Here is a 15,472-nt window from a genome sequence, read left to right on the forward strand (position 1 = left end):
CCTAGCCGCAACCTATTCGAGAGGAATGAAAATGAGAATGTTCCGGGAATAGAGTATTGAGTGCGAGTAATTTATTTGGGCTTGGGAGAGGAAATAAGAAATTTTATTATTATTTTTTTACTAAATAAAAATTTGAGATGCTATAAATTATATTCTAAAAAAAAAACTTCGTAATATATTTCAGATATGCATGTCAAATACGTGTGTCCATTTTTTTAAATATTTTTTTAATCATATATGTTTTTGGTGCGTCTAACATGTGCCAGACGCATATCGTATCCGATACATGTCAAACACTACATACCTCTTTGAGGAGAAGTGTCGGTGCATATAGCATCTTCTTGCTTGATCTAGTCCCTCCCATTGAATGAGGTGTTGAATTTCGTGGCGATGAATCTTAAAGATGTGGTGTGTGTTGAGAATGTTGTTGGCTAGACCAGTGGGTGGTTCTCCTAGCTAGATTGTTATAGGTACGTTAGCATTGGTGAACTGACGGAACAACAAGATGAGAAAGAGACGTATTTGGTGAGGCAATCTACCACGAAAATGATGGCAATTTTAAAGAGCTAGATCATGGTAATTTCATAATGAAATCCATCGTTAGGCCCTCTCATGTTGCTGTCAAAATTGGCAAGCGTTGTACGAGCCCTACAGGTACTCGGTAGCTTGTCAAGTTGGGCAAGTTCGATCAAATTTTGCATATCTTGTTTCATATGTGTATTGATAAGAACCTAGATTAGAATTGAAGGAAGATCAAAAGGCTCGTTTACAAGAGATCAAACAAGAGCTTGCTTAACGGAATTTTCCTTGGGACAAGCTTTGGCTGGACATTAGAGGAGTATTTTGGAATAAAAAAAATGTATCGTTGGAACCCCTCCACGCCTTCAATGGTCATCCTTCCTTCTCTCTCAGATAATTCCTTCAAACTTGCAAATTATTCTAGAATTTTTTAGTTGAATTAATTCCCACTTTATGATAGTATAAAATCATATTATCAGCTTAGAAAAAAAATGTATTACCCCGCATGCCTGTTAGCAGGAAATTATAATTAGTTAAACTTCACAATATAGCCTAGTCTTTCTCCCAAGTGTAATATTGAGGATTTACAATTATACCATACAATTGTTATATATATATATATATATATATATATATAATTTTTTATATTTACTTATATGACACAGAAATCTTTTTATCACAAAAGAAATACCACTAATATTAACACATTTTTTTGGGGCATTGAAGGCTTGAATGTAAGTCGTAAGATGGGGGACATTTTGCTTAACCGCTAGTGTAACTTCAAAAAACTTGTGCCCCAATGTCCTATCGCAACCTCACATGTGGCATCAATCAACATGCTTACACTTCTATTATCAAGCTTATCTCTTTAGTTGTCCACTGGGAGAATCACTCTAGGAGAAGCCCTTGATGCGAACACCTTTCAAGAAATCACCCTTTGGTTTATTAAAAGGTTCGAAGAGAGTCAATGCCTTTCGCTTCATGGACACATGAAGAAATTTGTAGAGCCATCTTGGTTGTTTTACTATTCAATAGCATTATATTTCGAGGCAAAGTGAGGCAGGGAGGTTCTCGGATTCGTCCCCCGCTATTCAAGTTGGGAAACTTTTCAACTCCATCCTCTTACTCTACCTAAGGCATTCAGGGCATAATCAAATAAACTTGATCCTATTGGGAATCGAGATGCTTGCCCTTGTTCGCCAATTAAAACCCACAAAGAATAGGATAAGATGTGATGCATCAATCTCAATGACTCCAATTGGATCACAATCTAGGATGATGCAATTTGTGGAAGTACACCCCAGCCTCCATGTTCACTATCCCATCAACATGTTTGCCTTCATGATCTCATTTCCAACAACCCTAACAATATTTCTTGTCAACAACATACAGCACTTGATGCCACATCTTTGTAATCAGTTCATATTAAAACTTTTTGATCAACCACAATGGAGGCATGTCATTCGATCAATAGATCGATCCCCCTATAAATTCTCTTGTGTTCTCTCTCACATGCTATTATTTTCTAGAGTCTAGTTGATCATGCTCCTACATTCCCATTGAGTAGTCAACTTGGGTGGCACATTCTATCTTTCTTCTTATGAATTGTTGACGTGTGTAATATTTGTTACCACGTAGGCTTGATGAATTTTCTCCATCACCCGTAGCCATTTGAAACCTTAACCCAAGCTTTTTTTTTCAATCATTAGGCTTGGCTTAGACACTATAATTTTTTTGGGCTAATTTATTCTATTTTATTAGCACAAATTTTATTTGAGTTTTCTGACCTATAAGCTTTGCATGAAAAACTCACATATGTAATCCAATTGTTTTCTAGCACTACAAATTGACTGGCAAATCATTATCACAAGAGCATAATCTTCAATAATAATTATTTCTTTAATTAGATATTTATGTCATAATTTGTATTGAGTTTTCAGTCAACTATTACAATTTTAGTTGATTGATTTCCTTTCTATTAGTTGAGAATCTCATTTTCTTTGATGAGACTTGAAAATTCTTAGGTGTTGTAGTGGAAGATAAGATTAGAGAGAGTCGTTAGGAAAGTTGAGGTATTAGATTCAACTTATGTTAAGAAAGGTAGAGGTAGACCTAAAAGGACTTGGTTAGAAAATATTAGAAATGAACTTTATTTATTAGATTTAAATGAGAATTTGACTTTTAACCGGACACAATGGCGAAAAAGGATTCATGTAGCCGACTCCACATAGTGGGACAAAGACTTGATGTTGTTGTTGTTGTAGACTATTGAAAATTCTATTCAGTTCAACATAGATATAATTCATATATTTTTTATTCTACATTTTTGTTTATATATGTTCTATATAGATTAGTGTCTCATGAACACAAATCTACTTAATCTTAGCATTTGAGCTTTTTGTTGTACATTGAGATTAAATCTCCACCTCGTTTCTGAAAGCAACAGAGTGATGTGAAACAATCCATGCGAAAGTGATTTGCTTAAAGAAGTTTTAATATGAACTGAATTCTGCAAGCAGATCCACCACGCAAGCGTTGTTATAGATTTTATTGACTATTCTAAATGATCTGCACTTCTAGCATGTAATTTCCCGGACAAATCCGCCCCATTACTGAGTTACCAACTTTAATAGATTTAAATTGTCGTTTAGAATCAGCATAAAGTTTATACTTATTATTACTCTATCCAGTTAGGCGTGCAATTTTCTTAAGAAAGTTATGCAGATGTAATGTAATGCGACATGTGCTATGCGAATTCATATGTCTAAAACTCAAGACTCAGCAAGATGAACATGAGGTGGTGCAAGAGACTTGATATGCAAGATGAATGACATATGGGTTCACACATAAATTTTAAATAAAGAAACTATGGAAGACAACAGACTACAAAACACACAGAACAACATACTAACTCACACAAACTCATAGCTAGAAAAAAAGTGGACAAATCACAAAAAGAGTGGTTTTAAAGTGTTCGGTCTAAGAGAACTGGGGTAGGGGGAGAAATGAAGACATTCTTAGCTACCAGGGTTATTCTATGGGAAGTCTCAGTTAAAGTTGTAGGTAGTTTCCTAGGGTCGACAGTGTCATCCAGTAAATTCGTCCAACTAGGAGAGAGATTGTCCTTAACAGGGAAGGACAAGAACATAGTGGACATGTTGGAGGAGTCATGGATATGACAAGAAGATGGGTCCTTACACACTACCATAAGGGGATAGTCCAAAGAGTCACCGGCAGGTATGAGACTCAAGAAATGGGGTAAGGTAATCCTATCAAAAGTGGGCACAACAGTTAGAGTGGTGACATTACGGCATGGGCTACGACACTCTATAACACTAAGGTCGGTGATATAAGTCCAATTAAGAGAGGTATACTCAGTCAAATGCACATTTAAAGGAGCAACTCCTAGGATAGACTCCAATAAGACAAGAGGATGTTTAGGGTTCAACTTAGGCTTAGAATCTTTCAGAGTCAACTTACTATCTTCCAAACTCATATTACTATCCTCAAAAGGATCAGGCTTGGTTATAACCCTAAGATCAATGAATCTGGGGTCACTTAAATCAAGGTTTAATTCAGGTAGTAACTTCAATTTCCTAATTTCCAATTTGAAGTTATCCACATTGCCATCAGAATTATTCAAAATTAAATCAGAATTATTCTTGAGCCTTTTTAGTAGTAGGTACGATTAAATCATAATTATCAGAATTATTCGGAGTCATTTCAGTATGTGTTACAACTAAATTAGGATCTTCCAAATTTAAATTCAAAGTATTCGAAGTCTGATTGGCTCCTTTCGAGATCACATTACTATCATCCAGGCATACTTTGTCCAAAGGCTTATCCTCGAGGAGACTAGAATTGGGGTGGGTTAAGGTGTCGACGTTTACAGGTTCTAGCTTTCCTAGTTCAGGGTTTAAGTCATTCAAGGAGTTTGATTAGATTACTTTTGTTCCATCCTCAAAGAAGTCTTCGTTATCCTTAATATCATTAGTATCCACGAAATGGATGCACTCAGTTTTAGGTTCAGAGGGCATTTTCAAAAAACCGCGAATCTTGGAATCCACCAAGATTGACAGGTATTGCTTTTGCCCTCACCTTGGGCTTTCCATAGAACTCACACAGAGATCTAGGAGAAATGAACTCACTAAGAGATCTTCAAGAAGGAACTCACAAAGAGAACACAAGAGCAAAATTTTTCATTCAATAATCATCATCCCTTTCCAAGAGGAAGGGGAGGGCTTAAATAGCCAAATACATGAGGGAAAATAAAAAGACACAATTGCCCCTAGAGCAAACATAAAACAAGCCCTCAAGTGAGGGTAGAAATGGAAAAGTATAAATAACAAATAAAATACATGAAAATAAATAGACACGATCGTAGCCGTTGATCTTCGATGTCCTCATCACAGAGTATACACTTTTCTAAACTTAGGGTTTGACACAAACATAGATTTGAAAGCTGAGGGGAGCACATGCTTCAACTACGAGAGAAATAGTCACACCATTGTGGTTAATATTGAAGAAACGTATGACTCACTATGTTTAAAGTGTTCAAATGACTCAAGATAATAAGGTCAGACATCAGAGTAATAAATAATGACAAGTTTAATAAAATGCACATACATACCCATGTGAATGCCGAGCAGGAGACTTCATCATCTCCAAACGCTTACCATGAGCTGAATGATTTCCTCCATCCTTCATTGCAGATAATAGCATATAGCTATGAATGCAATATTTTGTTCAGAGGTTTAAGAGTGGTGAAGGAATATCACAGAAAAGCACCTCAATTAACATCAAGCATAATAACTAATCAAGTGAAGAAGGCTGATCAAAGCTTACTTCCTCCGCTCCTGAAAATAGTACCCAAGGACTTCGCCTTGTCCCTGAGAACAAATTTCTGCACCTTCCCAGTTGACGTCTTTGGAAGCTCCTCAAAGATGACCGTACGAGGAGCCATATAATGTGGCAACTTCGCACGGCAGAAGGTAATGATCTCTTCACTGCTAGCATAAGCACCGTCCTTCAACTTTACAAAGGCACATGGCGTCTCCCCCCAATATTCATCAGACCGGCCGACCACTGCTGCTTCAAGCACAGCTGGGTGGTTATAAAGCACTGATTCCACCTCTATTGTGCTTATGTTTTCCCCACCCGAGATGATTATGTCCTTAGCCCTGTCTTTCAGCTTAATATAACCATCAGCCTGCCTAACAGCAAGATCACCAGAACGATACCAACCACCAGCAAAAGCTTTATTTGTTTCATCAATATCTTTATAGTAACCACCCATCACTGTGTTGCCTCTAAACATTACCTCACCTATGCTTTTTCCATCAGCTGGCACACTCTTCATTGTAACTGAGTCTTTAACATCCAATTCCTCAATGCAAAGATGTTGAAGTCCCTGGCGCGATTTGAGCTTTGCACGATCCTCTGAGGGCAAGGCATCCCAATCAGGCTTCCATGTGCAAACTGTTGCTGGGCCATAGGTCTCAGTGAGACCATAAGAATGGATGACATGAAAGCCAAGGTTTTCCATCTGGAACAAAACTTTCGGGGGTGGAGGTGCAGCACCAGTTGTCACCGTCACTTTTCCAGGCAGCGATTTCCGCTCACTGAGTGGAGCATTGATGATCATGTTCAAGACCGTGGGGGCACCACCCATGTGGGTTACTTTATGAAGGTAAATGCCATTGAATATGGCCTTTGCTGAGACATTTCTCAAGCAGATATTGGTGCCACCCTGAGCTGCTACACCCCAAATGAGACACCACCCATTGCAGTGAAACATGGGCACAGTCCATAGATACACAGGCATTGTAGTAATATCATTGAGTAGGACCGATGCGATTGCATTCAAATACGCCCCTCTGTGAGTATAAATGACACCTTTGGGTCTTGATGTCGTGCCAGAAGTATAATTTAGGGATATTGGGTCACACTCGTCAAGGGGCCATTTGATAGTAAACTGGGGGTTAGCAGTCCTCAAGAGAGTTTCATAGTTGTTTTCAGCAGACAGAGACTCATCCGGTTCTGAAAGTATGATAAGATGCGGAAGATTAGCTCGATCCTTGGCGAGAAGTCTAAGAGCACCTTGGCCAAGCTCTAGTAATTGATAATCAACAAAGATGGCCTTGGCTTCGGAATGCCCAAGGAGCACTGATAGCATAGCTGAATCATGCCTTGTGTTGAGTGTGCACAGAATCCCACCAGTCATGGGAACCCCAAAATGTAATTCATACATTGATGGAATGTTAGGAGCAAGAACAGCAACCTGATTCAAAAGTGTAATTGATTACAATAAATACAGTATACAGAGAGAGAGAGAGAGAGAGAGAGAGAGAGAGAGAGAGAGAGAGAGTATAAAACATTGGCAGCAACCTGGCATAAAAACCAAAGTATCATACTTTCATCACTACGAGAATAATGAGGAAACAAGTAGAATAAAGCTGAAAAAATATGTAGAAATGCTAAAACAATTGTCGATGTGACATTTGAAAGTTAAGATTTATCAAGATATTTTCATTTGTGAGCTTTAAAAGAGGAAACCTTAACTATACTTCACCAAAATACTATAGCACTTAAGGGATGATGCATGCTTTTTAAGGATGTAGAGTAAAACAAATGAAGTGCATTTTGATTTCTCAGAGTTATTTAATTTGCTTTAAATAGATGCAGAAAACCAAAACAAAAACTCGATAAAGGACAAGCTGAAGCCTGGAACCAAATTCAAAGCTGAAGGAGGAGGTAGAGCAGGATCGGGAACCAAAAGAGGACTGGGGGTTTGAGTTGAAAATGGAAGGGAAGGCATAATTTGGAGCAGGATTAAGTAAAAAAGGTGGTGTCTGAGGTCCACATGAGGGTTGGAAAGCCGGAGCAGGATATATTATTGGGGAAGTAGAACAAACAACGAACACAAACAAGAAATAGAAAATGCAATAGAAATAAAGAACATCGGTATTTAACGTAGAAAAACCCAGAACTAGGAAACCCATGGAACCACACCACACCAAGAAATTCATTATGAAATTTTGGGAGAAAAATAGCATAGATCTCTCTTCTCTCTTGCTCTCTACTTATCTCTCTTCACCCTTGCACTATTCTCGCACAAACAAACAAAGAAAAAAAACATACATAAACTACAAAGGGATACAACCCTTAATGAAAAACAAGAAAGAAAACTGTCAGCACATTTGCCAACGTCGCGACACTCAACTTTGTAACTTTTCTGCCTGATAGTGCCACAGCATAGAGATAGAGTGCCACAACACTTCCCATTCCTTTTCCCTTTGCCATGTTCTACCAAGAAAACTTTGCAACCATGTCATCTCCTTACTAGCCTCAGTGATAAAAATATACTCAGCTTCTGTGGTTGAGAGTGTAACAATCTTCCAAAGTCATTGCAGTATTTCCCAGAGAGAAGATTTAACTAGTTATGCTTCTCCTACTATCAAGATCTCCGATGAAATCAGAATTTACAAATCCCTGTAGATCAACCCCTACATCTCCAAAGCAAAATGTTTTGTCAATTGATCCTCTCAAGTACTTGAGAATCCACTTAACCATCTCCCAATGAAGTTTGTTTGGGTTACTCATAGATCTATTGATTACTACCACTGCATATGCTATATATGGTCTCGTACAAATCAATACATATATCAAGCTTCCAACTGTTGAAGCATATAACGTCCTCTCCATTTATTTTTGATCTGCTTCAATATTAGGCGATTAATCCTTAGATAACTAAAAATGACTACTCAAGGGAGTGTAAATTAGCTTTGCCTCCCCCATGTTGAATATGTACAACACCTTTTCAACATACTCATCTTGAGACAACTTCAGTATACCTGCACTTCTATCCATTCTGATTCACATACCGAGAATTTTCTTTGATGGACTTAAATCTTTCATGTCAAACTCCATTGATAACTCCTCCTTCAGCTCCCTTATTTTTTCCATATCAGATCCTAGAATCAACATATCATCTACATACAAAAACAATAATATATAACAATTTTTGAAATATTTGGAAAAAACAATAATAATCTGACTGGCACTTCGTGTATCTATTATCTAATATAAACTTGTCAAATCTTTTGTACCACTATCTTGGTTCCTACTTCAACCTATATAGGTTCTTTTTAAACCTACACACCAAATATTCTTTAATTATGCTCAAATATCCCCGAAGTTGCACCATGTATAACTCTTCTTAATTTAAAGTCACCAAAAAAAAATGTTGCCTTTACATCCATCTACAGATATAAATTCTTCATTGCTACTATGCTTAGTACAACTCTAACTCTAGTCATCTTCACCACTAGAAAAAAAAAATTCAATATAGTTCACTCCATTTGCTAAAAACCTTAACTATAAATCAGGCCTTATAGCACTTACTACCATCAGATTCTTTTTTCAACTTGTAAACCCACTTATTCTGCAATACTTTCTGGCCATATATTAACTGTCAACTTCCAATTTTGATTTAACTCAAACGAATTCATCTCATCATCCATGGCTTGCTCCCAATTATTTGAATCATCAACTTAAATGGCTTCATCATAGCACTCTAGTTCACCATCATTTGTCAATAATAAATAGTACAATGAAGGAGAATACCTTTGTATTGATTTTGAGATTCTGCTAGATCTCCTAATTTCAATAGCAGGTGCCTCAGAAACTCTTTGTGTTTCATCAGCTTGAGTACACCTTTTATTTTTGTCTTATTGATCATCATCATCCTATATCTCTAACATATTTGGAAGAATATCAAGGAGTCTCATTTCTATCCTTGTATATTTTATTTTCATTGAATGTAACATCCATACTCCTAATAAATTTTTAATTCTAATAATCGTAGAATTTATAGTCAAATTCATTTGAGCCATATAAAATGAATATACATTTGATTGATCTTGGATCAAGTTACTCTTAGATCTTGCATCAACATAAACACATGATGAATAGCTAAAAACTTTGAGGTGAGAAAACTCAACTCCTTGCCACTCAAGGCTTCCTTAGATAATAGATCATTCAAAGGAAATGATGGTCCATGATTAATCAGATCATACATATCAACGGTGCAAAATGACGCGCCCAGTCACATGGTGTGGCGCGGCGCACATACAATGCTATTTGCATGGCGTGGCGTAGCACATCAAAATGGCATGTGCTATTTGCGTCTTGTGTGGGCAATAGCACATGGAGTTTTAACGGATTTAGTTTCGGGGTAAATTTTGGAAGGCAGATGAGATTGTAGATAAGACACTACCCAAGGATTTCACCCTCATTTTGCAAGGACTTTATGATCTAAGTTCTAGTTTTCCTATAGGCGCAAGCCCCTATAGTTAATTACCCCTCCCAATCACAAGAGAGAACTTTCGATTAAGGCTAGTCGTCAATCAAATACGTCGAATATATGTATTATCTAGCATATAGTAGTAGCATGGGTTTGGATTTAGGAATTAGGTTTGAAGTTGGGAATTTGAAAAGTTTGATATTTAAAATAGAAATTTCACCATCTTGCACTTAAAGTGGATGGTGGGGAATGGATGATGGACTCGATCAAGATCCCATGGTATTGTCGTCCCAGGCCATCGTGGTCTTTGGTCTACTTAGTCAAAGGAGGTAGTCAACCCAACTTGATAGAAGGATCCTTGTCGGCAGCCATGGGTTGCTTCGTCCAAGGGGACCTTATAGACCTGGGGTGAATGTTTGTCTAAGAGGACAAATTTGAATCCACCTTAGTTAATAGAGGGCTTTGTGCCCTATCGATCATATTCTATTGATTCATATCTCAAGAATTTGATGACACTAAGGAATGTATTGGCTCTGGACATAACCGGTATTTCATGGTGCCATTTGGCGACAAAACCACTCGGTTCAGAGGTCCGGGTTCATAACAGTTTATACTGCGGTGCCATTTGGCAGCAAAATCGCCAGTTAGAAGACACGTACCACGTCCCTATTGGCAGGAGATTGTTTGATAATGGATCCTCGTGATATTTTCGACTAGCCATTAGCTCTATGTGAGCTGAAGTAAATTTCAATTTATCAACCTCGGCAAACTGTTGCGAATGATGGATGGATTTTGCTTTTAAGTTATTTGATGGATGAATTTCCATTTTAAATATTTGGATTTTGAAATTTTTTGGGTTTTGATATTTTTGGATTTTTGTGCGTATTTGGGTGGAGCTTGGAAGACATTTGAAAGTGTTTGTGTACCCCTCCGGTTGAGATTTTTGTTCAGCACGGCCATCATCAGGGTATTTGGGATCATTCTTACTAAATGATCGAACTTTGTCGACTCTATCAAATTGTCGACAGAGGATCGGGTTTTGTAGGCATTATGCCTTTGCTTGTGAGTTTTCTTTGTTATAGGCCTTGAATGCATAATATGAATGTATTAAGACAAATATACCGGTCGCCGCAACCGTATATTTGTTTGATAGTTTGAACCTTGTTGACTCCTATTAATCCACATAGAAGGATCGGGTTCAAACTTGAATTCATTTATTGACCCGCGCAGTATTCCTAGACGTCACGTATGTATCTATAAGACGCTCGCTGGGACCCATGAGGGTGTTTGAGAGCATTTTGTAATTATTTACTTAACCTTGTCGACTCATATCTACCTGCTTAGGAGGATCGGGTTCAAATTTATTGTCTGGCGCAACATTCCTAGACGTCACGAGTGTTCATACGGTAGTTCGTCGGGACCCATGTGGGTGTTTGGAGGTATTTTGTAATTATTTACTGAACCTTGTCGGCTCCTATCTACCTGCTTAGGAGGATCGGGTTCAAATTTATTGACCTGCGTAGCATCCCTAAACATCACTTGTATAAATACATCATGCTCGCCGGGGCCCAAGCGGGTGTTTAGGATTGCGCTTACCCCTTTTGTGAACCTATGTTTATACAAATTATATTGTATGTGCAGGGGTATTTTGAAATATTTGATGGGTCTTCTACGATAGCTCGTAGAAGTTTATTTTGTTGTAGTACTTCAATACTTGTATACATAATATATGTTGGATGCATGGCCGTTGTTTATCAAGAAACTTGCAAGCCTCAATGATCTTATCCAACTCGATATTCAGAATCTGGTTGAACTGAGATTCACTCACTCCATAATGATTTGATCTGGCTTTCTTTTCCCAAAACTAGTATGGGAATTAGTGCATGACTTCTTGATTATGCCATCATCATCATTTTCTACTGTTGGTTTAAATAAAGAATCAATCATTTTAACCTTGGATGACTGCGTCATTGTTGATGGAACACTCTTAGATGTGCATCGTCGTTATTCTTCGCCACATGTCAAATCATTTTAATTTCAACTGGCATGTTGAATATGGAATGGGTCTTTGATAGTTTCGTTGAGCCTTTTTACTTGTAGGGAATTGGTATATTCACTTTCAATCAAATGGCGTTGATTATACGAAGGAGACATTTTCCTCAAAATTTTTAAATGCATCTCCGCTAGCCATTGTTGATTGTAGCTTGCAAGATTAAATATGCTTGCTTACATTTTGATTTTAATTGTAGGAATACCCTAGCGTTTGCTACAAGCTTCTGTATATGCTTGTAGAATATATCACTAACTGCATTGTCATTATATTCGTTATACCCTAATCTCTTTCATTTGCAAGATATTTATACGATTACTTGCATGCTGGTTTGTACTGGCTGTGGGAGGGCCACACTTCAGCCTTAATTTGATATTTCTTGTCTCGTGTATCCTCTCAAATATGTCTTGTATGTTGGCATTGATTGCGGAGTGTTGCATTTGTTGTGTATCGTCATGTGCATTAATTTATTTTGTTTGCAATAGAGCAGTGTGTTCGTTTAAGTGATTGAAACATGCATCATACTCAATCCTCGTCACTTATGAGTGCATTATATTGCATATAAGGTGTAATGCTTGTTGGAGAGAAGATTGTATTTGGGAGATTGCAAGTGATGGGAATGTTATATCTTCTCGCATGACTACTACGAAGAATATAATAAACCCTGACTTTGTTGCTTTTAGAGCTGAATGTATTCACTTATTCTTTGAAGTGGGTCGTAGAGCACCACCACACTTATTATACATGGGTCTTGTGTTGCAGAAGACTGATGCATTCATCTGTATTTTGACCAGTATTGAATGTAGGATCTTGCCATACCTACTATCATCTGCTACATAGCTCGTAGACGTTTTTAGTTGTTATAATTTCATCCATATTTTTATTTGTGATCTTCCGTATTCATAGCATTTCAATGATTGCTATTTTCCAATAGACTACATCAGCCATGATCGCTTGTAAATATGATCATTGTATGAATAAAGAGTCTTATACATTAGCTTGTAGAAGTTTAAATGTTTTGCCAATGTATTACCCTTGTAACAGGTAATATGCATTATAACTCATTGTTGACCCTAATACTAGTGTCGGGTCGAGTCGACCGCACGAGATGAGTTTGAAAAGCGAAAGAGCTCGAAATCGCGCAAAATCTCACCCGACGCGTGTCAACCCGAAAACCCAAAATCGTTGAGACGAACTCCGTTTGCGAAACGGACAGCGCCGATGCGTCCGGAGCAACGGAAACAGCTAAGATCGACACCCATATTGGTAGGGGTCGTCGATCGGCGAAAATTAAATTTTGGGCGCGCGAATCGAGACGACGACTTGTGCGAGCGACGACGCGACGACCAACTCGATGCAAGATTAAAATTTTTTTTATTTTTTGTGCAATCTAATTAAAGAGTTTTGGAAAAAGAGGGAGAGAAAGAGAGGTTTTAAATAAGAAAATTAATTTTTCTAAATAAAAAATCCCTAAAATACCCTAAATAACCCACTTAAACCCTCATACTCTCCCAGCCGCCCCTCCCACTCTCATTTCACGACATTTCCACGCCCAAGGAGCCGCCCCTCATCTCCTCTTGCGATTCTTCAAGCCGCCGGCCTCTCTTCCCTCCTCCAAGCTCAAGGTTTGATCTCTCATTCATCTTCTTCCTCTTCTTCCTCCATTTTCTTCCTCCCGTCTTCTTCTTCTTCCTTCCTTCTTCTTCTCTCCCATTTTTCTTCTTCTTTCTTCATCCCTCCACATTTCCTTCCATTTTCTTATATTTTCTTCCTCTACTCCCTTCTCCTTCCTCTCCTTCTTCTTCTTCCTCCTCCAACCTCTCTTTCTCAAGACATACACCAAACCCTAACCCTAATTTTTCATATCTCCACATCCATTCATTAAACCACCCACTACCCATCACAAAAAACACTTCCCTACACCTCCTACACCATTCCAACAAAAAAAAATTCATCCATCACTTTCTCTCTCTAACCTAGAGAGAGAAAATTTTCTCTCTCTAGAATGAGAGTGAAATTTCGTCGTGAATAGCTCCATATCCACCCCAAGCATCTTCCCTCTCAACCATACCTCCAAATTCCTTCCCTAGAGAGAAAAAAATTTCACTCTCTCTCTTTTTCTCTCCAAAATTGAGAAGAGAGGGATTTTCTTTCTCTAAATCTCTCCTCTCACTTCCTTGCACCTCCTAAACCCACTCTACACAAATTCCCTTCAAATTTCATCTTTCCCCTCTCTTTCTCTCTCTAGAAAGAGAGTTTCCTTCTCTCTTTCTCTCTCTAAAAATTAGAGAAAGAGAGATTTTCTCTCTCTAACCTCACTCCCCCAATTTCCTACACACTCTAAGCCCATTCCACTAAAAAAACCCAAAAATCCTTTCTTTCCCTCTCTTTCCCTCTCTTTCTCTCTCTAGAAAGAGAGCTCTCTTGGTATGTATGTAAATTTCCCTTAATTTTATTTAAATATAAGTAAATATTTTTAATAATAATTAATTATGATCTAAAAGAAATTAATTTTAATTAAAACAAATTATTTAAACATAAACAATTTAGGTTTAAGCAAAAACAAAGCGAGATTAGAGTAAGCTTTGCGAGGATTTAAGCCAAATCCTCTGCTTCCCTTTATTATTTTGGCGGCTTCATGGGATTTGGCGAAAGAAATGCACCGAAGGAGAAAGTTACCTACAGAGTGAGCGGGCTCCTTCGTTACTCCCGATCAAAATGTTATAACTTTCGAACCACAGGAAGGGAATGTCGCCAAAGAAGCATCGGCTAGGGAAGGAGATTGGTGGAGGAAGGATTTAGGTAGGTTGGTCTCTTCCTCTCTCCCTCTCTCTCTCTCTCTCTCTCTCTCTCTCTGGGTTGGGGAAACCTGGAGGTCGGGCAAGGCTAGGGCAAGGAGGAGAGGCGATCGGCACAGTGGAGTTTGGTCTGGGCTCGTGGAGTCGAATGACAAGGATGAAGAAGGACGGCGGGCTCAGGTTACTTACAGAAGATAGAGGTCGGCATGGAGGATTTTGCACTGGACTTGGGATCGGGATTTGGAGGTAGAGAGCACGGGTTGATGAGTTCGGGAGCAGAAGTGAATGGAGGTCTCTTTGTCTCCTATTTAACGACGCGAAAAGAGTATGATTCAGCGGAACTCCTGCAGGAATCGCGGAGAAGCGACGCCGGCGTCGCCGAACAGTCAAATAATAGGATTTATGGGATTTTTGTTTAGCATTTTTTTTTTCGAGTTGATTTTGATTATTTGTCCAGTGGTCAATAAATGCCCCCCAACAAATGTGATTTGCATCTAAAGCGAATCACGTTTGTTGTATGTTGATTGACCATGTGGATCTCCAGATATCCGCTTTGGAAGTCATACAAATGTTTTATTTAGCGGATCTCCAAGAGCTTGCTCAAATGTCACGCTAAGATTTTTATTTTGCGGATCTCCAAGAATTTCTTTGGATGTCACGCTGGATGCTTCATTTTACGGATCTCCAAAAATCCATCTTTGTACCTTTATAACTTTTCTGATGCACTTGTAATCAAAAAATTGATTGACATGTTGGTTCTTGCCAAGTAGAGACCCACATGAGAGTGATACAGCTTCTTGT

The 15,472-nt window shown here is 38.2% G+C and overlaps 1 protein-coding gene across 1 annotated transcript in view; it reads right to left on the reverse strand.

Annotated features, from left to right (window-relative positions):
• Positions 1–5,004: 5,004 nt before the first annotated feature.
• The window catches only part of LOC110098099 (probable acyl-activating enzyme 1, peroxisomal), a 55,166-nt gene continuing 44,698 nt past the window's right edge, over positions 5,005–15,472 (reverse strand). The window contains exons 2-3 of the mRNA XM_020824813.2: positions 5,365–6,799; positions 5,005–5,245 (exon numbers count right to left, since the gene is read on the reverse strand). Of these exons, the coding sequence (XP_020680472.1) occupies positions 5,223–5,245; positions 5,365–6,799 (1,458 nt within the window). The 3' untranslated portion in view covers positions 5,005–5,222. The remainder of the gene's footprint in view (positions 5,246–5,364; positions 6,800–15,472) is intronic.

Source organism: Dendrobium catenatum, unplaced genomic scaffold (genome assembly GCF_001605985.2).
Source record: "Dendrobium catenatum unplaced genomic scaffold, ASM160598v2 fragScaff_scaffold_1638, whole genome shotgun sequence".
NCBI classification, from domain to species: Eukaryota; Viridiplantae; Streptophyta; class Magnoliopsida; order Asparagales; family Orchidaceae; genus Dendrobium; species Dendrobium catenatum.